This window comes from Stegodyphus dumicola, chromosome 10 (genome assembly GCF_044657685.1).
Source record: "Stegodyphus dumicola isolate Sdum_Otavi_A_Nest chromosome 10, ASM4465768v1".
NCBI classification, from domain to species: Eukaryota; Metazoa; Arthropoda; class Arachnida; order Araneae; family Eresidae; genus Stegodyphus; species Stegodyphus dumicola.
In genome coordinates, this window is record NC_140777.1 from 135,445,038 (window position 1) to 135,473,029 (window position 27,992).

General features: G+C 35.8%; 1 protein-coding gene and 1 long non-coding RNA gene across 5 annotated transcripts in view; both read left to right on the forward strand.

The window, feature by feature from the left end:
• The window catches only part of LOC146995109 (uncharacterized), a 330,907-nt gene that overhangs the window by 220,603 nt on the left and 82,312 nt on the right, over positions 1–27,992 (forward strand). The window lies entirely within an intron of this gene.
• Positions 15–27,978, forward strand: LOC146995111 (uncharacterized). The gene is made up of 2 exons (XM_085825573.1): positions 15–94; positions 26,825–27,978. Exon 2 carries the CDS (start codon positions 26,928–26,930, stop codon positions 27,759–27,761), a length of 834 nt encoding a protein of 277 aa, XP_085681699.1. The 5' UTR covers positions 15–94; positions 26,825–26,927; the 3' UTR covers positions 27,762–27,978.

The window sequence follows — 27,992 nt, forward strand, 5'->3', positions numbered from 1 at the left end:
AGTTTGAAAAGTGAACCGACGTTTATGAGTCCGACGCAAAATGCCAAAACGAAAGCAATAGTCCTTCGGGACTGAAATCTCTTTGGACTAAAAAGTAAATTTTCGTGCTTCTTTTCTTAATAGTATTTCGTTTTATTTATTAACTGCGGTTTTTTTTAACTGAAATTTGTTACTTTTAGAAAAGTTGCGGGTTATATTTCGGACATTCAGTTGTTAGGCTGTAGGTTGGTTATTTTAATAATTTATATAGCAAAATACAGAAATTTTAACACACCTTTGCCTTTCTGCTTGTAGTTATTTTGCGTTGAACAATGTAATTACAATTATGTAAGAAAATCAAACTAATTGAATTTTTTTCTAATAAAAATCGCATTGAAATCAATGTACATATAAAGATTTGGAATATTTGAAATGAATTTGAACAGAACTTCATCAAACCAGTATAAGCGACGAATATTGTTCCAAAATGAATAAATAATTCGCCATTATTATTTTTACTATAAAATTAGATTATGCTTCATAAACCCGTTCAAAATACGCTTATTATAAATTACTGTTGATGGCTAATTTTTATTTGAATTATTGCTTAATTATGTTATTCTTTACATGTAATTATATATAACTCATATTAAATGCAGTATTAAATTAAATGCAGTAATTAAATGCGCTATTCGTTCGCTCGAATAATTAAAACTTATAACTTGTCGGTTTTAATTATGTATCTATATATCCATAAGTAAATTTGTTTAAATATTTCCTAATGCTATTTTTTAATTGAATTCACGAGCATTTCGCATATTTCTGAACAATCAATTTAAAAACTAAAGGATATTTTATGAAAATGTTATCTGTTTAAAGAGACTATTGAAAAAACATGCTTACATGATACTTTTTCATTTCGCGAAGAATGCCCACGTTTATTTGTTGTTTATAAACCATTACATGTTCAAGCGTTTTCTTGGCGATTAAACATAGCGGTCTAAAACGAAAAAGACAACCCTCTTTGCCTCCTACTGAGAACTGTCATTTAGAGATCTCCAGGGTTTCAGAAATAAGGAGGGCAGGAGACATCTGCACGGCCGCTTTAAAGCGGTCATAACGCTTTCGAGGTCTTCATCACTGACCGCCTAGAACCGTCAGTAACGCTTTCGAACACTTTTCCAGTGACCGCCTAGAAGCGTCCGTAACGCTTTCGAGGTAGGCCGTCTTGACCGCCTAAACCCGGTCATAACGCTCAGAGGGTTAAAAGAGCTTCAACGTTTTCATATGAACGTGTATTTCTGTTGAAATTCAACTAGTTGCATAAGCACAAATCTTCATAATTTATTTTGAGATGGTGGAAAAACAGTGCTGATGTGTTATCAAGCTAAAAAAAAAAAAGGGAGGACTGTGCTATATCTCCCGTTCTACTGGCCCGATTGACAAAATTCAAACTGCGTTTTTCATGTCTCGAAAGCGCGACTTAGGAATATATTACATTTATACATAGCACTATTCTAACATAGGCATCTAACATAGGCATGTGTTGAAATCTTACTCCAGCTTTGGATTAGCGTGAAACGTGATTGTTTACAAGCTCTTTTGCGATTTCTAAATTTCTTTTGACTTTTTTGAAGGTGTTTTTATTATAACATTGCAGTTTTTGTTTAGTATTTTTATCACCTGATAATTATGGAAAATTGTGAGGAAGATGTAAAAAATAAAAGATCTTATATTCATCGACCAAAGAAAAAAAGTTCCAGGGAAATCAGCATAATGATACAATGAATAAGAAGTGTGGTGTCAGTTCTTCGTTTAAAAAATTAAATAGTGACACTGATTTGCCACCAAGAGATAAAGATAACTTTAGAGCCTAATTTTAGTGGTTATAGACTATTTGATTTGGATATCCTATTTCAATTTATTGAAAATAATTTATGTTGTAAAATTTGTAATGTTCATTTAAGTGAACTATTTCATCATGGTTTAAGCTCAAAATTTGAGTTACTATGCTCAAAGTGTTCATGTAAAAGAACTTTCAGAAACTCTAATATGATAGGTGTCCGAAAAAATATATCAGAGCTAAACAGAAGATTTACGTATGCAATGCGAACTCTTGGTCAAGGGAAAGCTGCTATGGAGAAATTCTGCTGCGTTATGGATCTCCCTCCTGTGATTGCACATCGTTCTTTCAAATTCGTCCTTAAATGTGACTGTAAGTGGAGACGGTACATGGAAGACTCGAGGACATACGTCTTTGGTTGGAGTCTGTTCCATAATAGGGTCAGAAAGCAACACAGTAATCGATACAGAAATACTGTCTTATATTGCAAAGGTTGCGAGTCATTTCTAGGAAATGGCGTAAGTGAACACAAGGCCTGTTTGGAGAATAATGCTGGTTCTTCAGGAAAAATGGAAATGAATGGAAAGATAAACAATTTTTCATGTTCCATGGAAAAAAGAGGTGTAAAATATACTTCTTATAGTGGTGACGGTATCAGGTTCAATGTTCTGTCTTACTTTTTTCGGGAACATGCAAGGACCTGACTCGGAACAGAGAGCTTACTAAAGCTATGTTCAATAACTGTGGGAAGTAGACAGGATACACAAGAAGGGTATACAAAACCCTTTGTTTTCCTCTCTTTACAATAATTTCCGTACTTCGGAATGCAAAGACCCACTACTTGTGGTCTAAACGTAAGAATATAAAAATATTTAACTAAACTCTAACTTAACTTTGGAATAATAAACGTGGAAGATTGGCCTTATATTAACAGGAAGCCGTATGTAGTACAGAGAACTGTTAACACTACAATACGTTTAAAAATTATCACGAGGATTAAACCTCTGCCTGGAAGGCAACCAGCAACTGAGTAAAACTTCTAAGGTAAGCGGCCTGCTTCAACTAACTCCATCCTCTATCTCGCTTGGCAAAAAGCCACAACTTAAGTACTTGGCGTTCACCAGACAAATTTTGCATAAATAAGTTAACGCTTTTAATTCTGGCCGGAAGTAGAAAATAAGAAGTGATAGTAAAGATTTAAAATAAAATAAACGTTAGTAAAACTTAAGATCCTTACATACTTCCCGCCAGAGTTAATTAGTTTTAAACTGAGGTCTAAAACGACCTTGTTGAAAACATTTAGCTCTAGAATCTAACGCGAGGCTAATCTTTTACAAACATTTCTCACTAGAAACTAGAAATTAAAAAAAAAAAGAAATTTGTTTTTACAATAGCAGCTCCAAGGACACGCAATTTTTCATCTGTACTGCATCTAAACAGGAGCTTTTATTCAAATCTGTTTCCTTCCAGAGATCTGGAAGGAAAACTAGTTTAATGAAATGTTACACAATGAAATGGCAAGTAACATGCATATTTATATTTCTCTTAACATTTTTATTTCATTCATGACTATTTTAATTATCTCTCCCCGTGCTCTCTGACATGTGTTGTAAAAGAACACCAAACACGAATGTGTTTATGTATACGTGTTCAACACTTCCTCCTACAATCAAAACACTAACGTGTTAAAAATTCAACATACCAAGCCCTCATAACACACCCTAACTTCAACTCTAAACCCTGAGGTACTATTCTGAAAGTGGCTAACTCTGAAGTGTAGCATCAGAGAGCCTAACTACATTCATTCAACCTTTAACACATATTCACCATGATTTGGTCTTTTTACAGTCACACGAATAAAAAAACATTTTAACATTACTTTCACTTTTACCATATCACGGTATTTCTTAACATTTAAAATAACAGTTCACATTGTATATAAGAACATATTAACATGCCGTTAATTTTACGCATTTGAAAACATACATTAGTAGTACATTGTTAACTTCTATTCTTTTCAAATCAAGTGCTAATTCTTCTACATTGAAATACTACATTTCAAAAAGTCTTTCAGACTAAAACTTCTTTCTTGCCAGGATGTTTTAAATAAAATTTATACAATAACTTTTACAATATTTAAGTCTTTACATATTCCTATTATACATCAACTTTTGTTTTACGCGCGAGTAATTGAAAAACATAATACCAAAATCGGTAACAACTCATTTCTCGCCTTTTTGGCGATAAAGGTAGACCTCGCATGACGTAAAACTTCTTGAAATCTGCCACTTGCAGTAAGAATGAAAGATTAACTTACGTTTGCAAAGTAACATAAAATTTTACTTATCTTTGTTACATTCGGACATTCTTTTCTGAGCCCAGTCCTGGAAGGTAGCGCAGATTCTCGTTTGATTTATCCTCCTTCTTGTGCGGGCTCGCCCTTCAGGGCCTTCCTCTAGAAGCTTTCTTTTTTCTCCAGTTCGGTCACCCTTGAATACCTTCCTTTTCGCCGCTGCCTGTGGTCTTGGCCGTTTGATGGCAGCTGGTCTTGGCGGAACCGGGAGAATCCTTTCGCGTTCCTGCTTGGACCTCGTTGCTGGCCGTTCAAATTTTCCTTGTAACTTTTCCTCCGCCGCTGGTGGCCCTTCCGCAGTTCGGCGACATTTGCTGCGGAGAGTCCTGTCGGATGAGTAGATCTTCCGTTTTAGAGCCGGATTATAGTTGCCGTCATTTCTCCTGGCTCTCTTTGCATACGTCGTCCTTCTCCCTTCTTCATTCTGGGGGTGTTCGTGAGCTCTCTTTTCTGGACGGTGGAACGGTTTCTTTTTCTTGTAACCTTTAATTTTCCCGCGGGGAAACTTTCTTTTCACTTGCTCCTGCCTCTTAATGGCTTGCCCTTGTACTTGTCGTTGTTCCACCTCTGGAGCTTGTGCCCGCCGTGTCTGTCGTGCCGGATCCTGCAAAAGATCTGTAATTATTTGCATTTTATTACGATCATAGTAGGGTTTGATTTGATCAATGTTTGCGGAGCAGGTTTCACAATTCCTGGCTTTTAACACTACTACAGCGTGAGTTATATTTTCTATGACATATGGTCCTTTAAATCGTGGAAAAAAATTGGCAGTTTTATCTTCTGGTGCTGAAGATAGTGAATGCTTAATTTTTAACACTTCATCCCCTACTTTATAAGTTACTCCCCGTCGTTTCAAGTCATAATGCAGCTTTTGTTTTCTCTGTGCTACTTCAGTATTCTTTTTTGCTTCTTTAATTAGTTTTTCTATATCACCCATTTTAAATTCTGGGGCTCTTTGTTGCACATAAAATAATTTATCTAACGGCGTTATAATCTTTCTGCCTAAAAATAACTCAGCAGGAGTTTTGCCCGTTGTATCATGTTTTGCGGTCCTAAGGGCGAAAGCAAATTCATTGACATAGTTATCCCAGCTTTTATGAAAATTGTTAATATAACTACGGATAATTTTCACTATATTTCTATTCAGCCGTTCCGCTATATTTGATTGCGGCCGATACGGGACCATTTTTAAATGACATATGACCAGTTTTGGGCACATGTCTTCAAATACATTACTTACAAATTGAGGACCATTATCCGATATAACTTTTAGGGGCGCTCCGTATTTTAAAATATATTTATTTAAAATAGAATCAGTAACTAATTTCGCGGAGGCTCGTTTTAAGGGAACAATTTCGGTCCACTTACTAAAATGATCAACCATAACAAGGAGATAGCGACTTTTATTTAACTGACTTTTTGTGAAAGGGCCCAATAAATCGATGCCAATTATTTCATTTGGAAATTCGGATTTAATACTATTTAGAAACCCGGCCGGGCGGAAATTAATATAATTAACTGCTTGACATGTTGGGCAGAACTGGACATACGCCCTTGTTAACTTTTGCAGTTCAGGAAAATAGACTGCCTCGCGTACGCGTTGGATAGGTTTTCGAATACCAGCATGAGAAGCTAAAGGGCTGTCATGGAGCTCCTACAGGATATTTAATCTAAGACTAGCTGGGATAACAGGTCGAAATTCGTTGTTGGAATTCGTAGTTTTTGTATAAATTAATAGACCATCTATTAGTTCGTAATGGGCCGCCCTGTTTCTTATCGCCACAATATCTTGGTGGCTAAAATTTTCAGGATCCTTTAAATACTCATAAATGCTTCCAAAGTCAGGATCCTTACCCAGTTCGGTTATTACAGTTTCTCGGGAATTTATTGTACATGTTGTGAGCATTGCCACCTTTACAGTATTACCTTCTTCATCTATTTTAATTCTGGATAGGGCATCTGCTACGATATTTTCCTTTCCGGGGGTATGCTTGATTACCAGATTATATTCTTGTAGCTTGAGTGCCCATCTTATTAACCTTGGGGATAAGTTTTTCCCTGAGTACAATCTAGTTACCGCCGCATGATCAGTGTACACTGTTATTGGCGCCTTCCCAAAATAGACTCGGAACTTTTGCACTACTAACAGAACTGCAAGTGCCTCTCTCTCGGTCGCGGAATAATTTCTTTGTGTTTGATTTAAAGTTCGGCTAAAAAATGCCACGGGCTGCTGATTTTGCGAAAGTAGCGCTCCTACCGCATAATCCGAAGCATCCGCTGAAATTTCTAAATTCTCATCCTTTTCAGGAAATTTCAACAGAGGGGCTTGCGTTAATGCTTGTTTTAATTTTTCGAAAGAACTATTGGCTTCGGCCGTCCACTAGAATCTCGCCTTTTTCCTTTTTAATTTTAACAATGGTTCAGCAATAGCTGCAAAATCTTTTATAAAGGACCTATAATATGAACAAAGTCCTAGAAAAGAAGAGAGCTTCTTCGCCGTGTTTGGAGTCGGATACTTTTGTACAGCGATTATTTTTGATTCGTCTGTCTCTATTCTATTCTGAGATATTTTGTAACCTAAATATTTTAATTGAGGGGCTGCAAATTTGCACTTTTCGACATTAACTTTTAGACCGGCTTCATTTAATAAAGAAAACACCTGTCTTAAATCCTGTACATGTTGGTCGAGATTATCACTAGTAATAATGATATCCTCTAAATAGATAAATGTGGACTTTCCATGAACAGGCCTTAACACAATGTCCATATATCGCTGAAATGTTGCCGGTGCCCCTGAAAGGCCAAATGGCATACGCAGAAATGCATAAGTGCCAGACGTGGTTATAAAAGCAGTCTTAGGCACGTCCTCAGGCCTAACCCCTATTTGAAAATAACCAGTCGTTAAGTCTAAAGTCGTCATATATTTGGTGGATGTTATGTTCCTTAGAATTTCTTCAATAATAGGTAACGGATATACCGGATATTTAGTTATGGAGTTTAATTTACGGTAGTCAATTGCGAATCTCCACATTTTTGGATGTGTCAATGGATAGTCATTATTTTTCTTACATAAAACCACCGGGCTAGCATAACTACTTGAGATGGGCGTTATGATCTTTTTACGTAGCTTATCGGTGATATGCCATTCTATAATTTTTTCCTTATTCTTATCATACCGGTATGCTTTGTGGCGAACTGGCATTGAATCTCCGGTGTCAATACTATGGTTAGTAACCTGAGTAAATCCTGGAATATCACTAAATAACGAAGCAAATTCACTTACCACTTGTCGGATTCTTCGTTGCTCTTCATTAGGCAGGTGGTCAAGGTTTAATATCGGCGGTTCAGCCTTTTCTTCACGAACTGGTTTCATTGTCAGCTTAAGGGACGCTTCTTAAAAATCTAGCGTTGCTTGTGCCTCTGAAAGAAAATCTATTCCTAAGATAATATGTGCTTGCAGATTCTTTACTATGAAAAACATAACCTTTACTTGTTCGTCCTTGATACGGACATACAGCGGTAATTTACCTATACACTTACATCTTTCTCCTTGCGCAGCTAACACTGTCGTATTATCCGAATTATATATACGATATTTACGAAAATACTTCCTAAAAAAATCTTCTGCCACACAGGAACACTGCGCGCCTGTATCCAGGAGTGCGGTGGCTGGGATATTATTCACCAACACTTCAATATTCGGAAGAGTCAAATTTTTCACCATTACTGTATTTAACTTGAAGGAAGAGGGGTTTTCGTGGCCTTCGGATTTCCGCACCCTCCCGTCAGCAGAAATTCGTTTTAGTTTAAATTATTTTTCATTTCCGTGCTTTTCTTCTTTTTCCACTGGCCTTGAGACTTTTTTCCTGGATTGCTATTGAACTGTGGACGTTCGCCGGCTGTTTTTGAATGCTCGGGTTTCCTTGCCCACTGATTCGCTTTGCTTCCGTAGCCGTGTGCTTCCGTTTGCTGTAGTCTTGGCGCACCAAATTGGTTTCGCTGTTGATAATGGCGTCTTCTTTCAATGTCCGCCGTTCTTCTACTTTCAAACTGGATTGCTAGCATAAAATAACTTTTCCAGTGTAGTCGGATTTCTTAATTGAATAAAGTCTTGCACTTGGGGCAGTAACCTCGGCAAAATCACTTGAATTATCTCAGGATCCGGACGGTTTCCTAACAAGATTTTGAAGACGTGAATTTTTCTTAAAATACAGCTTGAGAGATTTTCGATTCTTTGCTGATATATGCTGAAAAGTTCCGTTTCTAGTTTCGCACGATCCCTTACGACAGGGAAGGCTTTTACTAGGGCAGTCTTGAAATTCTCGTAAGTATAGGTGGGACTTCCTGCTTGACCCAAGAGACTTCTGCCTATACATTTGAACCCATTAAGCGCTTGGCCCCTCAAAGCGCTGGTAGCTAAGGTAACTTTTTGAAATTCGTGCACGGGGTAGAGCATGAAGTGGTCATCCAATTTTTCCAAAAAACTGGTTACCGGTGAGTTTCCATTAAATGTTGCTTCTGGTTTCATCGAAGCGCACATGGTCTGGACGATGTAACCAAATCTTTCCAGGGCGGCAGCTGGCATTTCTGGATTCTGAGCCGCTTCTGCAGGCAGCACAGGTTCTTCTTGAAACTCGGCCATGGTTATTCTTCTTCGTTGGGCGCCACTCTCAGGTTCAATGTTCCGTCTTACTTTCTTCGGGTGTATGCAAGGACCTGACTCGGAACAGAGAGCTTACTAAAGCTATGTTCAATAACTGTGGGAAGTAGACAGGATACACAAGAAAGGTATACAAAACACTTTATTTTTCTCTCTTTACAATAATTTCCGTACTTCGGAATACAAAGACCCACTACTTGTGGTCTAAACGTAAGAATATAAAAATATTTAACTAAACTCTAACTTAACTTTGGAATAATAAACGTGGAAGATTGGCCTTATATTAACAGGAAGCCGTATGTAGTACAGAGAACTGTTAACACTACATATACGTTTAAAAATTATCACGAGGATTAAACCTCTGGCCTGGAAGGCAACCAGCAACTGAGTAAAACTTCTAAGGTAAGCGGCCTGCTTCGACTAACTCCTTCCTCTCTCTCGCTTGGCAAAAAGCCACATCTTAAGTAACGGCGTTCGCTACACAAATTTTGCATAAATAAGTTAACGCTTTTAATTCTGGCCGGAAGTAGAAAATAAGAAGTGATAGTAAAGATTTAAAATAAAATAAACGTTAGTAAAACTTAAGATCCTTACATAGGTGATGCAAAACCATTTGCAGGTATAACTGACGCCAAACCATATGGTTCATTAAATATAGAAAAATTTGAGTGTGTTGGACATATTCAAAAACGAATGGGAATATGGCTACGCAAATTAAAACTTGAAAGAAAAAAAGTAAAATTAAATGACGGTAAAATCTGTCTGGGAAAGGGAGACTAACAGATAAGTTAATAAATGAAATAACTTCGTATTATGGTAATGCGATTAGAGAATATAATGAGTCTGTTAGTGATATCAGAAAAGCCATTTGGGCAATTTACTACCAGAAAATATCGAGTGATGAAAAGCCGATTCATGACGTTTGTCCTACGAATGAAACCACATGGTGCAAATACAATATAGCTAAGCAAAATAAAGCTGATTATAAGCATATAAATTCTGAACCAGTCGCTGTAATGGAGGCAATAAAGCCAGTTTTTATAGATTTGTCACAACCTTCGTTATTGAGACGTTGCCTTGGCGGCAAAACACAAAATAATAATGAATCATTTAATTCCTGAATTTCGAAATTTTGTACAAAGACATGTCGTGCTGGTAGTAGGATAGTTCAAATTGCTGGAAATGAAGCAGTGATTGCTTTTAACGAAAGGTCTGTTGGTAGACATTCTGTAATGAATGAGCTACAGCTTTTTAGAAGTAAGTTTTCTATTGAAGGATTTTTACAAATCGATAACAAGAGAATAGATAACGCAGAAAAGAAAGGCTTGTCAGAAACAAAACAACAGCGTAAACTTGAAAGGCAGCAAAAAATGTCAGAAGTGCAGGCCTCCATAAAAATGATGGGGATGTTTATTGTGCTGGTGCGTTTTAATTTGTAAATAAAATTTTAGCAGTTTAGCATACAATTTGAAGTAAGTCGTAAAAGATTTTTTCACACATGTTAAATAATATGTATATTATACAATATAATACATATCATATGCTTAAATGCTTGAGTTTATTTAACTAAAGTGGTTATGTAAAAATAAATTTTTGTGCAAATATGCTACATGTATTTTAATATACGGCTATCACTCTGTCATGGTAATGTATATAGCAAAGTAAATTTAACGTGTTTCATACTAACAAAAGCTTCTGCAATTTATTAGGATTTATACTTTTTAAATGTATTTTGAAAATAAATATACTATGCACTTTATTATTAGAAAGTTATATACTGAAGTATTGGCATTAAAACTCAAATTTCTTAAAATACGGTTTTTCGCAGTTGTATACATAGCATTTAAAGTATGCTAAAGTTACATTGTGGAAGAACTATTAAATGTTTTATATGTTTGATATACAGTAATATATTACAGAGAACTTGAGCTAAGACATTTGGCTAAGACATTTGTCTATAAGTAAATTCTTATTTGTAAGGAAGTTTTATCATTCTTAGTCGATATGTTATACTTCGATGAATGTAGCAGTTTAGCATACAATTTCAAATAAGTCTTAAAGGTTTTTTTCCCACCTATGTTTAAATAATGTTGCATAATATGATACATATCATATGCTTAAATGCTTGAAAGTACTTAACTGATGTGGTTATGTAAAAATAAATTATTTGTTCAAATATGCTACACGTATTTTAATACACGGCTATCATTCTGTCATGGTATTTTATATAGTATGGTAATTTTAATGTGTTTCATATTGACAAAAGCTTATGCAATTTATTAGGATTTATACATTTTAAATATATCATTTTGAAAATAAATATACTATGCACTTTATTATTAGAAAGTTGTATACTGAAATATTTGCATCAAAACTCGATTTTCTTAAAATGCATTTTTTCCCAGTTGTATACATAGCATTTAGAGTATGCTAAAGTTACTCTGTGGAAGAACTATTAAATGATTTATATGTTTGATATACAATAATACATTACAGAGAACTTTACCTGAAACATTTGCCTATAAGTAAGTTCCAATTTGTAAGAAAAATTTAGTTGTATTATTGATAGCGTAGAAGTTTCAAATCATTTTTAGTTGATATGTTATACTTTGATGATGGCAGCTTATTTTACATTAATTATGCTTATACCAACTATTGGAAATTATATAATATTACAATATCTCTCACAAAATAAGCATTTTATATATTTTATAACAAGAGAAGTATTTAAAAAAAATATTTACATTAAAACTTGATTATCTCAAAACATAAATTTTCACTGTTGCGCGCATGATATTTTAAAAACGGTTCTTGGTACACACTTTAAATTTAATGGACTTCTTTATATGAGTATTATCATCGAACTGAACCAAAAAATATATTGAATATTTTAATAGTCAAAAATTTTACGCATGGAAATATTAAAAATTTTTTATTAAAATGCATTGTATAAATTTCTTAAGATTTTTGGTTCACAGTAGTCTTTAGATGCTATACAAGCTGTATATTAACTATGAAGTTAAAATATATAACAGAATGTTTTAAATTGTGCACGCAAAGTGGGAGTATTACGTGAACATATAAAAAATTACCTCACAAAGAAGATTAAATTATAAAAACATTTGTGGCAACACAAACTATTTGCTTACTAATTCAGCTGTGCTATGTAGTCAGCTGTAAAAAACTGGAAGTAATAGCTTTAAAAATAAATATGCTATCCCAATTCTTACAACAGGATCATATTCAGAGATTTTGAGGGTTTTAAGGTGTACGAGACCCCTTAACGTAGTTCAATGGAGAACGTGATGCAACCACTTCTCATTCCCCAATGACTTTAGCTTTGGCACTTACGTTTCAACCGTCACAGGAATGACGGCCTTGATAATTCAACGAAAGAACATATTATTAGTACTCATTTCGTGCTCTTAACGTTCTTAGCATATTTCATAATGCCTTACCGGAAATTTCTGTTTTCAGCTATAATCCTGGAAGGAAAAGTTCTGTTCATGCTGGTTCTATCATCTCGACTTGAGGTTTTGGATGATGGTAAATTACTCATGTATCGATTGTTATACTAAAGGAACTCTATTTTTATGCCTCATGATTGAGAAGTCCATTATTGCCACCAACCATAACCGAAATCTGAAAGGATTTTATGTGGGACTTCTCAATATCTGGCAATCTCTGGCAAATTCCGCTCAACATCCACGATTTGTTTTCGTGACTTCTTGCTGATTAGCAGCATTATCTTCTGTGTCCTAATGTGTTCTGCAGTTCTTTCGTAAGTGTTCATCACCACTGCAGTTCTAGCATACTAAGGTCGCTTTCGTCTGACGTCTGTTCCGCCTTAAGACACTTACTTAAGTGGGTAGACTGCCTGGACGAGCTGTCACTTGTCCACTAGCTTCTGGGTTGGAGTAGTTCCGATTGGGCAATGGTGTGTGCAAGTTTCTGAAAGGACTGCCACGTTTTTCATGGCGTACACTCTAGGCATTTTTTAAATCCTTGAGATCCACTATTCGCAATTGTTTCTATACCTCAGGTTCCCGTATGCCACCGAGGAAGTATTTCATGGATTGTACTTCACGTATTTCTGTTGAGCAGTCAAAAAAGGAGAGATGGGAGAGCATTTCCATAACAATGCCGAGCTTCTGGATTATTTTGTTGAGCTTCTGCTGTCGAGATATTAACTGCAGCCTTCTGTAGTCTTTTAAACACTTCTTAGTAGAGCTTTCGCGTACCGGGTACAGCATCAAAATCTAGCCTCTGGGTTTCTAGAAGAGTGGGACCGATATCGTCTTCTTCTATTCTCAGAGAAGCTGCGAAATTACAGGTTTGTCTTCGGAATCCTACCCATTTCCATTTGGAGCTATACAGAACTGAGCCTTGTACATATGTCACATGTTTTTTCCATCACACGTGGAAAGCATGACAAAATGGGTCGGAAAACATAGGTACCTATTTAAAGGTATCAGAATCGTCTCCAGTTGTCATTATGAATGTGTTAAAGCTGTCAGATTCTTTGGCGACAACAGCAGAGACTTTGTCATCGATTTGTTGTTCGACATCAGAAACTCTTCCTTTGATTTGTAGTTTGACAGCATTAACTCTTTCTTTGATTTGCTGTTTGACAGCAGAAACAAGTTCTCCAGTTTCTCTAACTCTCCTTTCGACCATGTTATTTCTGCTTTCAAAATCCTCGAAAATCTTCTACTGTTGTCTTTTATTTCTTCTTGACAGGCTTAAGTATCAATTTTGGATAGATTCCATCTTTCCTTGAACTGGTATTATTTCCCCTTTCCCTCTTTTGTTGGACGCATTTATCTCTTCTGTAAAGGAATCAACCTCTCCTTTTATATCTTCCTGGAACGCAGCAAAGACTGTCACAAGCTGCCTCAGATGCTCCTCAATTGTTCTTGTCACTAGCATTCTGTCCTACTTCTAACACCCAAAATTGTTCCTGGCATAAAGGTTCGTAAAGCATGCGGAAGAGCTGGTAGTTTGTTAGAATTTATTTGTTCCGTAAAAACACTAAACAATTCTGGAGTTTTTCGAAAAGTACGAGTAAAAAATATAATTCCAAAAATATACGAAATATAAAGGAACACTGCTAGTAGTTATCACTTTAAAGTGCTGAGAATGATGAAGAAAATACGATGAAAAGCGCACGTAAAGAGCGAACATAAATCTGTCAATACTCCTTACTCTATGCTGAACTGCAGAGTTCAGAACTGAAGTTCATTCTGGTCTTATCTCATTTTCTCACTCTCCATACCAAAAGCCCGAAACTGACAAAACTGTTGGACGTTCGAAATTTTGGAAGAGAAAACAAATGAAGCCACAAGGAAAAATCTACATGGCTTATAATGATTGTCACATTAAAAAAAGGAGTTCTAAAGTATAACGCCAACTAAGGGCGTAACAATAATTTTTAAGCTCCGACCTCTCTCCGTCAAGACATGGAGAAACTACTGATGGTGTGAGTGAGAGAGAAGCAGCTTCAAGGAGGAACCTTAACACAAAGCATCTTTTGTGAGAAGGCACTATTACGAGTTATTTACGAGCGATTTACGGTTATTTTCTAAAGAAGATCCCACACACTTCTACAAACGTGGAATCGGAAGACCCGTTTAAAGCCAGTCGGGGCTGGTTTAACAACTTTAGGGAAAGGACCGACCTTCACTCCGTCGTCAGGCATGGTGAGGCAGCAAATCCGGATGTAAAGGCAGCTGATGTTTACATCAAAATGTTTTCCGAACAGATAGTAGCCAAAGGATACATCCCCCAGCAAGTCCTCAACTGTGACGAGACAGGGCATTTCTGGAAAAGGATGCCGAATAGAACTTACATAACGGCAGAGGAGAAGATGCCAGGTCACAAACCCATTAAGGATAGATTAAATCTAGCAATTTGCGTCAATGCGAATGGCGACTGTAAAATCAAACCTCCGTTAGTATACCATTCGGAAAACCCCAGAGGCTTTAAGTCATATAATATTTTAAAAGAAAACCTGACAGTTATAATTTTAAGAAGATATGTGGAGGGCAAATCCGAAGGCGTGGGACAGAATGAACTTCTTTGTGGAGTGGATAATTCTGGTGTTCTGTTCTGGTGTTGGCCTCGACAATGCCCCTACTCACCCATCAAATCTCGAAGATGATTTACTCGAAGAGTTCAAGTATATAAAATTTCCCTACCTACCACCCAACACCACTCCTATCCTGCAGCCCATGGATCAGCAGGAGATTTCTAATTTTAAGAATTTGTACACCAAGCACATTTTTCGCCGCTGCTTTGAGGTGACAGAGAACACAAACCTTACCATTCGAGAGTTCTGGAAAAACCACTTTAACATCGTGATGTGCCTAAGAATTATTGTTCAGGCCTGGCTGGGTGTTACAACGTCTGCATGGAAGAAGCTGTGGCCTGAGGCTGTAGCTAAAAGAGAATTCGAATGATTGGAACCCAAAGTGTCAGTGGTAGAGGAGCTTGTTTCTCTGGGAAAATCCATGAGTCTGGAGGTGGAGGAGAGAGATGTGAACGAACTCGTAGAGGAACAGTCTCAGGAGCTGACAACCGAGGAGTTACACGATCTGCATTTGCAGCAGCATACGGTGGTTCAACGAAAAATTAGTTTTGAAGAGGAGCCAGAGATGGAGGAGGTTATCCCTGCAAGAGATATAAAACAGATCTTGAGAATGTGGGATAAAGTTGTAGAGTTCGTGGATAAAAATCACCGCGAAAAAGTTGCAACTAGTCCTAAATCGGAGTTGTTCAACGAAACTTGCCTAACTCGATTACGCAATACCTTGACAGGTAGGAAGAAACAAACCTCCTTGGACAGTTTTTTTAAACGATCTGCGGGTGAAAATGAGCAGATCATGACAAAAAGAGCGAAGACCAGTGACAAAAATTAAGCGCTTCCGTAGGCACTTTTTCTTTTAATTATGTTTTTATAGAATATGTATTTGTTATTTATAAATAAAGGTTTCTTCTTGTTTTTGAATAAGAAACTACATTTTTCTTATTCAAAAACACTTAAAAAAACAGCTGAGGTCGTGTTTTGGGAGCTGGAACGGATTAATGGCATTTCGATTACTTTCAATGCGGAAAATTGCTTTGAGATACGAGCAAGGTTACGAAACATATTAAACTCGTTTGTCGAGGAACCACTGTACTTAATTATATAATCGTTAGCAAGCAGATAGTAATAAATAATTTTAAAACTGTGCTGCTATCAATATACAAATTATGTTGACTAGTATAATTAATTTAGAATTATGCGAATACATATAATATAAGATGATGTATGTTACTACAGATACGTGTTAATATAATACATATATAAGTCTGTGCATATATATGAAATCATAATTCTTTTTATACCAGTTAACAGTTAGAATTACTGAACAACCTTGAAAGGTTCCCCAAGAATGAAATATGGTGTAACAATGAACACTTAGTTTAGAAATTCGATTCTATTATATATTGTTGTAAAAGTCATTGTAAGAGTGAAAATTCTTCATTCTGCCTTAATGCGATTTTTTGCGTTTAATGCGTTGTTTGGTGATTTTATGATCCCGAATTATATTGATGTGATATATTAATACTGCATTTGTAGATATACGTTTTTTGAGAAACGAGTCAAGGCGATTGATTTTTTGTAAAAATTTGGATTTATCCTTATTTTATTGACGTGCACCAGCACAGAATTGAGAATGGCTTGTGCTATGCTTCGATGGATGAAGAAGCGTTTGTAAGTAATGAATATTATGAACGTTTGAACATATTTAAATGAATAGTATTAAAAGTATATATTTACTTATATCATATACTAATAGTTTATGGTAAATTTTTCATTATAAATCTCATCACAGTTTCATTTCTCATTCTATTGCATTTCTATAGCGGTACATACATTTTGTGGTTTACATATTGTAGATTGCATCAGTTTTTCAGCGCAATTTATTCCTCGGTATGTTACTTGTAGTGTTATTAGAAATTCCATTATTTTTGTATTTTTTCTGCAATTTTTAGTATCTTATTAAGAAATTTATGTTTTATTTCAAGATGTATATGAAGTTGGTTATATCAAATGTTAAATAAACGTTGTTATTCAGGCAATAGCGTTAGCTTTATCCAGATAGATAAATGCATTTCTTAAATACTCAAGATATAAAGACACACTCGGATAGTAGATTCACTGACTTTACGTTTGTTAAGGGTTATATATATTCATTAAAGGCGTGTTCAAAACAACCATTGACGGGTAGTCTTGGCGTAATTCGGATTCATACCAAGCTTATCCATTTCTCAGGGCAATAATTTTCGTTATTTTTGCTAAACCATTTACGAAAATATAATTTTCCGAATGCTGAACTCTTATGCATGAAAAGACAGAAGTTAAGATATTTGTTTTGCAATTTGATGCAAAATTCTTATTATTAAAACACTGATGTATATGTTCTTAATTTAAAACTCTGCCAGTATATAACATTATATAACATTATTGTGTTATCACCATTTATAGATGTCGCTTGCTGCACAGCCTGCTGAATACATTTTACTTTCTAGCTATCTACAATTACATCATGTTGTTTCGGTATGAACAGGGGCGAAGTATTCATTATTTAATTACATTTAAAGATAATTAATTAAATTTTTCTGATTTTGATATCTATATTATATAGACAGGATTACTGATAAAAAATTTCAGAAAATTGTAAATGAAGAAGTAAATAGAAAAATTTCGTTCAGGTATTGTGAGATGCTAATATAAACTTCATACATTTTACTAGGGGGCTGTTGACAAAGCAAAATCTTTACTATATATGTCTACGAGCTCTACGTATACAGTGTGTTGCTCAAAGTAAACTTCCTGCATTGTGAAGAGTACTACGTGTATGTCGTGATGTGTTCATGCGAAGCTTGTTTCCTCGTATGAGCTCTGCCTCTTCGAACCGAAATTGTCCGTAATCTGCAGCGTCTTGAGTTGTTTATGCAGCTTCTTGAGCTGTTCTGGTATTTCCTGTCGAATCTGACGATGACGCGGACAGTCTTGCATCCTTCGTTTACTTGCGACTTCTTCCCGTCATCGCGCATATTCTTTTGACGTTCCGCTTTCCTAATGGGCCTCCGTTTCGCTTCTGCTTACCTTTCCGGAGCACGCAGTGATTCTTGGTTTTCTGAAGGTCTTTTGCGTCTGCTACTAGTTTCTGATACAGTTTGAGCCAGCGAAGTTTCTTGAGTTGTTGCTTGTCTGCTGGAACTCCTATTCGTTTCTTCTTCAGTTTCTTGAATGCGTAACCTTTCTTGTCACTATGCTTGCCTGCTGAGTTTCTAGTTGTATCTTCATTCATTTTTGAAGCATGCAAGTTTTCTTCTACTTGCCTGCTGAGTCTCCTAGTGCTTTTTACTTCATTTTTTATGTAGCTCGCTGTAACATTTGTGCTGTCTTCTTGCGTTCAGACATTTTAGTAAATTGAAAAAAAAATTATGTAACTGTAGTAAAGTAACATTCATCTAAAATATGTTAAATACCTACAGAAGTTTAAACTTCTACTTAGAAAGGAACTATACAATAAAAGAAATTAAATTTTTATAAATAAAATTAGAATAGCATAAAATGCATAGAAACATTTCATTATGAAGAAAATGTATTCATTCTTTCCAAGCAACCAGCTATTCGTAAATAAATTTTTCTTGCCAAGTCAGGAAACAAAGAACTTTGACACTTGGGGTAATACATTTGAAGTTATGATTTAAATTTATTTTAATATAACAAATTTGCAAAATCTCAATAAAAGAATTAACGTAGCGATAGCATATCGTGTCACGTATCTAAAGGTGAAACATAAAAGTTGCCAAAAGCAGCTATTCATTTAAAATACTGAAATTAACGAAATATTTTTCGACATACAGTGACGTTATATGGAATCACGTGCTTTCTTCAACTCAGAATATAACCGTAAATAATAACAATAAGTTTCGAGTTTGGCAATACTAATTATTTCATATTTTTTTAACTTAAAAATTTCTCTTAAACAATACGATTTGAGAGTGAGAAGAGCCATCATTTTTCTAAATAAAGCAATTTGATCTCCAGCGCTTTCCGAAATTTTATATAACATCTCGAGTGATAGTCGTAGGAAGATAACAATAGTCGAAAAGTTTTACCAAGAATTTTTGAAATCCGAGGGTACCTCCTTCTAAACTCAAATCTCCCCCCCCCGTTCCGGAGGATATGATGTTACGAAGAAAAAAAAAAAAAAAAACAAAGAGGCAAAATCCCACATATATTTAAACTGCTGACTCCTGTTTACAATATTCAATTTCCTTTAAAAACATTAAGCTTCATTTAAATAAAAGGAAAATAAATTCACACATTTTCCCTAGCTTTCAAGCTTTTATTGTATTTTTAAATATTCTTTTTGTCACTGTTGCGCAAGTTTTCCGCGGCGTCATTAGGAGCCGTAGGTCGAAAACATATAAGAATCATTGCTGTAAATAATGATCATATGATAAATTGCATACATATGCGATTCTTTTGATTAGAATTTGAGTACAATTCTTTATACATCAGCTACTATGCCCCTTTATGTAACGACAAGGATTATTTTCAATGATTATCCGATGAGAATGATTCTTTACAATGATTATTTGATGACAAAGATCATTTGCAAAGAATATTAAAGCCGATGACTACGATTACTTAAATAGAATATGCATGTCATTCGATGACAACGATTATTTCCAAAGAATCTTCGATCACGTCACTATTGTATATCGCTATACTTCTGGGTTTGGGGGGGGTTGTGTATTATACTACGGCCCTGTAATTAAGCGTTTTAAATGACATCAAAAACGTTAGTAAAACTTAGGATCCTTACATACTATCCGCCAGAGTTAATTAGTTTGAAACTGAGGTCTAAAACGACCTTGTTGAAAACTTTTAGCTCTAGAATCTAACGCGAGGCCAATCTTTTTCAAACATTTCTCTCTAGAAACTAGATATTAAAAAGTCGTTTTTACATTATCATCTCTATGGACAAGTATTTTCATCTGTACTGCATCTATAAACAGGAGTTTCTTAGTTGAAATCTGGTTCCTTATGGAAGGAAAACTAGTTTAATGAAATGTTATACAATCAAATGGCAAGTAACATGAATATTTATATTTCTCCTTTAAAATTCTTATTTCATTCATGACGTTATTTAATTATCTCCCCGTGCTCTCTGACTTGTGTTGTAAAGAAAAACACCAAACACGAGCGTGTCTATGTACAAGTGTTCAACACTACCGCCTGCAATCAAAGCACTAACGTCTTAAAATTCAACATAACAAAACCTCAGAACACACCTTATATTCATCTCTAAACCCTGAGCTACAATTCTGAAAAGTGGCTAACTCTGAAGTGTAGCGTCAGAGAGCCTAACTACATTCATTCAACCTTTATCACATATTCACAATAATTTGCTCTTTTTACAGTCACACGAATAAGTTAAAATTTTTGGCATTACTCTAATATTTTTACTTTTAACATATCACAATATTTCTTAACTTTTAAGATAACAGTTCACATTGTATATAAGGACATATTAACATGCCGTTAATTTTACGCATTTTAAAACATGCATTAGTAGTACATTGTTAACTTCTATTCTTTTCCAAGCAAGTGCCAATTCTTCTGCATTGAAATTCTACATTTCAAAAGTCTTTCAGATTAAAACTTCTTTCTTGCCAGAATCTTTTAAATAAAATTTTATACAATAATTTTTACAATTTTCTTAAGGTACCTTTCTCAAAGATTATCAATGCTTTTTCAATATTCAAGTATTTACACATTCCTATTATACATTAATTTTAGTTTTACTCGCGAGTAACTGAAAAACAATACCAAAATAGGTAACAACTCCTTTCTCGCCTTTTTGGCGATAAAGGTAGGCCTCACATGAGGTAAAAATTCTTGAATTCTGCCACTTGCAGTAAGATTGAAAAATTAACTTACGGTTTCAAAGTAACATAAAGTTTTACTTATCTTTGTGATATTCAGACATCCTTTTTTCTGCCCAGTCCTGGAAGGTAGCGAAGACTACGGTCTGGTTGATCTTCCTTCTTGTGCGGGTTCGGCCTTCGGTCCCTTCCTTTAGCATCTGCCTGTGGTCACGGCCGTTTGATGGCAGCTGGTCTTGGCGGAACCGGGACAACTGTCTCTCGTTGTTGCCTGGATCTCGTTGCTGGCTGTTCAAATTTTTCTTGCGTCTTTGCATCTGCAGCTGGTCTTCCTTCATCAATTCGTCGACATTTGCTGCGTAGACTCCTATCCGATGGGTAGATCTTCTGTTTTGGAGCCGTGTTATAGTTGCAGTCATTTCTCCTGGCTTTCTTTGCATTAGTCGTACTTCTCCCTTCTTCATTCTGGGGGTGGTCGTGCTCTCTCTTCTCTGGTCGGTGGAACGACTTCTTTTTCTTGTTACCTTCAGTTTTCCAACGGGGGAACTTTCTTTTCAATTGCTCCTGTCTACTAATGGCTTGCCCTTGGGATTGTCGTTGTTCCACCTCTGGAGCTTGTGCCTGCCGTGCCGGATCCTGCAAAAGATCTTGAAATATTGGCATTTTATTACGATTATAAAATGGTTTTATCTGGTCTACGTTTGCGGTGCAGGTTTCACCATTCCTGGCTTTTAACACCACTAAGCCTGAGTTACTTTTTCTATGACATATGGTCCTTCAAATCGTGGATAAAATTTAGCAGTTTTATCTTCTGGTGCTGAAGAAAGTGAATGCTTAATTTTTAACACTTCATGTCCTACTTTATAAGTTACTCCCCGTCGTTTCATATCATAATAAAGCTTCTGTTTTCTCTGTGCTACTTCAGTGTTCTTTTTTGCTTTTTTAATTTATTTTTCTATATTGCCCATTTTAAATTCTGGGGCTCTTTGTTGAACATAAAATAATTTATCTAACGGCGTTATAATCTTTCTGCCTAAAAATAACTCAGCAGGAGTTTTGCCCGTCGTATCATGTTTTGCGGTCCTAAGGGAGAAACCTAATTCATTGACATAGTTAACCCAGCTTTTATGAAAATTTTTAACATAACTACGGACAATTTTCATTATATTTCTATTGACCCGTTCCGCTATATTTGATTGCGGCCGATACGGGACCATTTTTAAATGACGTATGCCCAGTTTTTGGCACATGTCTTCAAATATATTACTTACAAATTGAGGACCATTATCCGATATTACTTTTAGGGGCGCCCCGTATTTTAAAATATATTTATTTAAAATAGAATCAGTAACTAATTTCGAGGAGGCTCGTTTTAAGGAAACAATTTCGATCCACTTACTAAAATAATCAACCATAACAAGGTGATAGCCACTTTTATTTAACTGACTTTTTGGGAAAGGGCCCAATAAATCGATGCCAATTATTTCATTTGGAAATTCCGATTTAATACTATTTAGAAACCCGGCCGGGCGGAAATTAATATAATTAACTGCTTGACATGTTGGGCAGGACTGGACATACGCCCTTGTTAACTTTTGCAGCTCAGGAAAATAAACTGCTTCGCGTACGCGTTGGATGGTTTTTCGAATACCAGCATGAGAAGCTAAAGCGGAGTCGTGTAACTCCTGCAGTACGTTTAATCTAAGACTAGCTGGGATAACAGGTCGAAATTCGTTGTTGGAATTCGTAGTTTTTGTATAAAATAATAGACCATCTATTAGTTCGTAATGGGCCGCCCTATTTCTTATCGCCACAATATATTGGTGGCTAAAATTTTCAGGATCCTTTAAATAATCATAAATATTTTTAAATTCAGGATCCTTACTCAGTTCGGTTATCACAGTTTCTCGGGAATGTAACTTACATGCTGTGAGCATTGCCACCTTTACAGTATTAACTTCTTCATCTATTTTTATTCTGGATAGGGCATCTGCTACGATATTTTCCTTTCCGGGGCGTGTGCTTAATTACCAGATTATACTCTTGTAACTTTAGTGCCCATTTTATTAACCTTGTGGATAAGTGTTTCCCTGAGTACAATCTAGTTCCCGCCGCATGATCAGAATACACTGTTATTGGACCTTTCGAAAATAGACTCGGAACTTTTGCACTGCTAACAGAACTGCAAGTGCCTCTCTCTCAGTCGCGGAATAATTTTTTTGTGTTTGATTTAAAGTTCTACTAAAAAATGCCACGGTCTGCTGATTTTGCGAAAGTACCGCTCCTAGCGCATAATCCGAAGCATCCACTGAAATTTCTAAATTCTCATCGTTTTCAGGAAATTTCAAAACAGGGGCTTGCGTTAATGCTTGCTTTAATTTCTCGAAAGCACTATTGGCTTCGGCCGTGGACGAGAAAATTGCCTTTTTCCTTTTTAATTTTAACAATGGTTCAACAATAGCTGCAAATTCTTTTATAAAACTCTAACTTCAATCTTTGGAAGAGTCAAATTTTTCACAATAACTGTATTTAACTTGAAGAAAGAGGGCTTTTCTTGGCCTTCGGATTTCCGCACCCTCCCGTCAGCAGAAATCCGTTTTAGTTTAATTTTCTTTCTTCCTTTCCATGCCTTCCTTGTTTTTCCGCTGGCCTTCAGACTTTTTTTCTGGCTTACTATTGAACTGTCGACGTTCGCCGGTTGTTTTTGGATACTCAGGTTTCCTTGCCCTCTGATTCGATTTGCTTCCGTAGCCGTGTTCTTGCCTTTGCTGTGGTCTTGGCGCACCAAATTGGCTTCGTTGCTCAAACTGGCGTCTTCATTCGATGTCCGCCGTTCTTCTATTTTCAAACTGGATTGTTAGCTCAAATAACTTTTCCAGTGTAGTCGGATTCCTTAATTAAAAAAAGTCTTGTACTTGGGGAACTAAACTCGGCAAAATCACTTGAATTATCTCAGGATCCGGACGGTTTCCATACAAGAGTTTAAAGACGTGAATTTTTCTTAAAATAAAGGTGGAAAGATTTTCGATTCGTTGCTGGTATATGCTGAAGAGTTCCGTTTCTAAACTTGCACGATCTCTTACGACAGGGAAGGGTTTTACTAAGGCAGTCTTAAAATTTTCGTAAGTATAGGTGGGACTTCCCGCTTGACCCAAGAGGCTTCTGCCTATACATTTGAACCAATTAAGCGCTTGGCCCCTCAAAGCGCTGGTAGCTAAGGTGACTTTATGGAACTCATGGACTGGATACAGCATGAAGTGGTCATCCAATTTTTCCAAAAAACTGGTTACCGGTGAGTTTCCATTAAATGTAGCTTCTGGTTTCATCGATGCGCGCATGGTCTGTACGATGTACCCAAATCCTTCCAGGGCGGCAGCTGGCATTTCTGGATTCTGAGTCGCTTCTGCAGGCACCACAGGTTCTTCTTGAAACTCGGCCATGGTTATTCTTCTTCGTCGGGCGCCACTATCAGGACTTGTATTCCTCTTTACTTGCTTTGGAAACATGAACTATCCTGACTCGGAACAGGGAGCTTACTCAAGCTATGTTTACTAAATTACGTGATTCAAATCTTATTTATTGCAACAACTTAAACTGTTATGACACTTTCAATTGCACAAGAGGCCCTTGCTTTTACAACTGCATTTATTTGCGGAACACTTCCTTTTGCAATAACAGTGTGTACATATACTCCTCTCTTTTCAATCTACACCAGAGCATATCTGTGATTGTCGACATACACCGGTGAGGGTCCGAATGTAGAAGAATGTAATGCAATATTCGATCTTTCACCGACGTATTTGGTGAATATTAACATTCTCCGGTGAAAGTCGACATTCTTTAATTTCGGTCTTTCGAGGTAACATATTTTTATACGATTATATACATATATATATATATATATATATATAACACTTTAAATTGCACAAGAGGCCCTTGCTTTTACAACTGCATTTATTTGTGGAACACTTCCTTTTGCAATAACAATGTGTACATATACTCCGCTCTTTTCAATCTACACCAGAGCATATCTGTGATTATCGAAGTACACTGGTGAGGGTCCGAATGTAGAAGAATGTAATGCAATATTTGATCTTTCACCGACGTATTTGGTGAATGTTGACATTCTCCGGTGAATGTCGATATTCTCCAATTTCGGTCTTTCACGGTAACATATGTTTATAAGATTATATATATATATATATATATCGTGTATATATATTGTTTATATATATATATATATAATCGTTTATTGCAATGCATTGTCGGAAACGCTTTCCTGGCCCATAGTGACGAGAGACAACACAAGAAAAATATGGTACGAACATTGTAAAGATATTTTTTTATTTTCCTTAGCGCAGCGGAAACCAAGAAATAAGAACAAAAGCAGGGGATCGCCATCAAAGAAAGTATTCGAAAGTTCCTTCGGAACGTATCCTAAACATGGGTTTGGTAGAGATAGTCCAGTGCATTGTTCAGCAAGATCACGAGAACTAACTTGCATTATCAGTTCGTCTCGGGGTACTTCAACACATAAGTGCACGAAACCCCAGTTAGAAGTCCAACAGGAACTTGTGGCACATATTGTGGCAGGTGCTGGTAAAGTCCTGGGGATGCACGGTATTTTCCAGAGCATCTCATGTTGGATGTACGAGAGATGGGATACCCGTAACAGGGTGCAGGTCGTAATTTCGAACACCTTTTTTGAGGTCCATAAGTGTCTAATTTTGTTCCTACTTTTTAATTTCTCTTGTGCTAAGCGTAACTGGTGTCCGATCTTTCTTGTGTTTTGTGTTGTTTGCACCGGCCAGGAAAGTGTTTTCGGCCATGTTTTGCCATTTAATTTTTCGTCATCGTCGTCTCTCTCATATATGTGTATAATTACATATGACTCAAGTGTTGCTACTATATGATGACATTTACAAACACGGTGTTTAAAATGCTACATATTCCCATCCGAAAATATATTTTTCTTTTCCTCTTGCCCTTCAAATAAGATATATGTGTCCTTCATTGCAAAATTACCTGGAACTTTAATTTTTCTTTTTTCGAGGACAATGGAGAGCATATTTCAGAATAGGCAGCTGTCAATATTCAAACATCAAATTGTAAAAGCCATTAAAGTGTGGCCGAAATGATCAGAAGGGCTAAATTCGCATAAGGATTTAGGAAATACATTTTGAATGATTTTGTAAATTTTCCTTCAATAAATTTAATGCAACAGGCAAAAGAAATTACAGGGAACAATAAATATAGGAGAAAACAGGTATATCTTTTCCTAATTTACTTTGATTTGATTGATTTCTTTCTTTCTTCCTGTATAAATAAATAAACTTTAAGAATGCAACTGAAGAATGAGAATAAAAGTTTCAATTGAAACAAATGGTGGCAAAAATCCTAGTGCGGCTCTGATGGACTACGAAAAAGACCAGCAATATGATCCGAATTTTGAATAACGAGAGAAAATTTGAAATCTGTGCAGCCAGCGATGCAAAGAGACTCGTTAAAATACAGGTTTGGCTGATTCAGAAAGAACGTTACGTGTATATCTTCTAAAATGCTTTTTCCATCCGTTGTTTGTAGTTGTTTCCCTTTTCATTTCAGTTTCCTTTTTTCCTCCTATTTTGCAATTTTCGTCATTGTTTCCCTCTGTTTTTAAGCCACCTGTTTATTATTTCTGTTATTATTATTGCAACTTATGTAAAAATTAAGTAAGGAAAAGTAAGGCACTGAAACTTTGCAATTTATTACGCTCTACGTGAGATTCATGGAGGCCGCTTATTGCATACAAATAACGCAAAATACTTTAACTTATCTGCTTGGCTTTAGGTCAGAACAACGAAAACAACAAATTCACCCTTTGTAGAAAACAATTCTGCCAGGCAATAATCTACGGGGAGTTTTTTCCCTATGAAACTGAGCCAAAAGTGTTATATAGTATCTAAATATGGAAGTGTTGTACATGTTAAACGTGATCGTCATTGCATTACTTTCACTATTTTACTAATGAAATAAAGATATACCGATTTTTTTGTAGATTGGAAAATCCTCCTTGTGATCATGAAAAGGAGCAAAAACTGGAAAACGAGAAAGAACTGGAAAACGAGAAGGAACTGGAAAAGAAGCGAGAACCGGAAAAGATGCAAAAACTGGAAAAGAATCAAAAACTGAATAAAAAGGAAGAACAGGAAAAGAAGGAGAAACTGGAAAAGAAGCAAGAACTCGAAAACAAGAGAAAACTGGAAATGACACAAAAACTAGAAAAGAAGCAAGAACTGAAAAAGAAACAAAAGCTGGAAGAGATACAAAAACTAGAAAAGAAGCAGGAACAGGAAAAGATACAAGAATTAGAACAGAAGCAAGAACTGAAAAAGAAGCAAAAATTGGAAAAGAAGCAAGAAATGAAAATGAAACAAGAGCAGAAAAAGAAGCAAAAACTGGAAAAGAAGGAAGAACTGAAAAACAAACAAAAACTGGAAAAGCAACAGAAACTAGAAAAGAAGAAAGAACTGGAAAAGAAGCAATTACTGGAATGGATTCAAAAACTAGAAAAGAAAGAAGAACTGAAAAAGAAGAAAATACGGGAAGGAATACAAAAACTAGAAAAGAAAGAAGAACTGAAAATGGAGAAACATATTGAAGAGATGCTAAAACAAGCACACAAAAGTGAACTGGAAAGGCAAAAGTTGAGGGAAAAATTGCAAAAACCAAAAAAGAGAGACCTGAAAATGAAGAAGGAACTGGAAAAAATGCAAAAACTGGAAAAGAAGCAAGAGCCGGAAAAGATGCCAGAAATGGAAAATATAGAGGAGTCTGAAAAGACGCAATACCTGGAAAAGAAGCAAAAAACGGAAAAGATTCCAAATCTGAAAGACAAGCTGGAACCGGAAAAGAACTGTCAAACCCGAAAAGGAAACCGGTTGAACTGCGAAAAGAGCCAGAACTGGATACCGACTGTAGAACGATTGATTTAATGACCAAACGAAGCAAGACCCGGAAAAGAAAAATAGAACAAATAAATCATATACCTGCTTCATTTTACCAAAATTTATTATCAACAACATTTTTATTATCAAGAACTTTATGGTGTTCTTAGTATATGGACGGCATTTGATAATATTTTGCTCGGTAAGTGTAACTACTGATATATTATAAGCTAGTAATTAGTCATGCTAACTTTAAGATACCAGTATTATTTTAGCAGC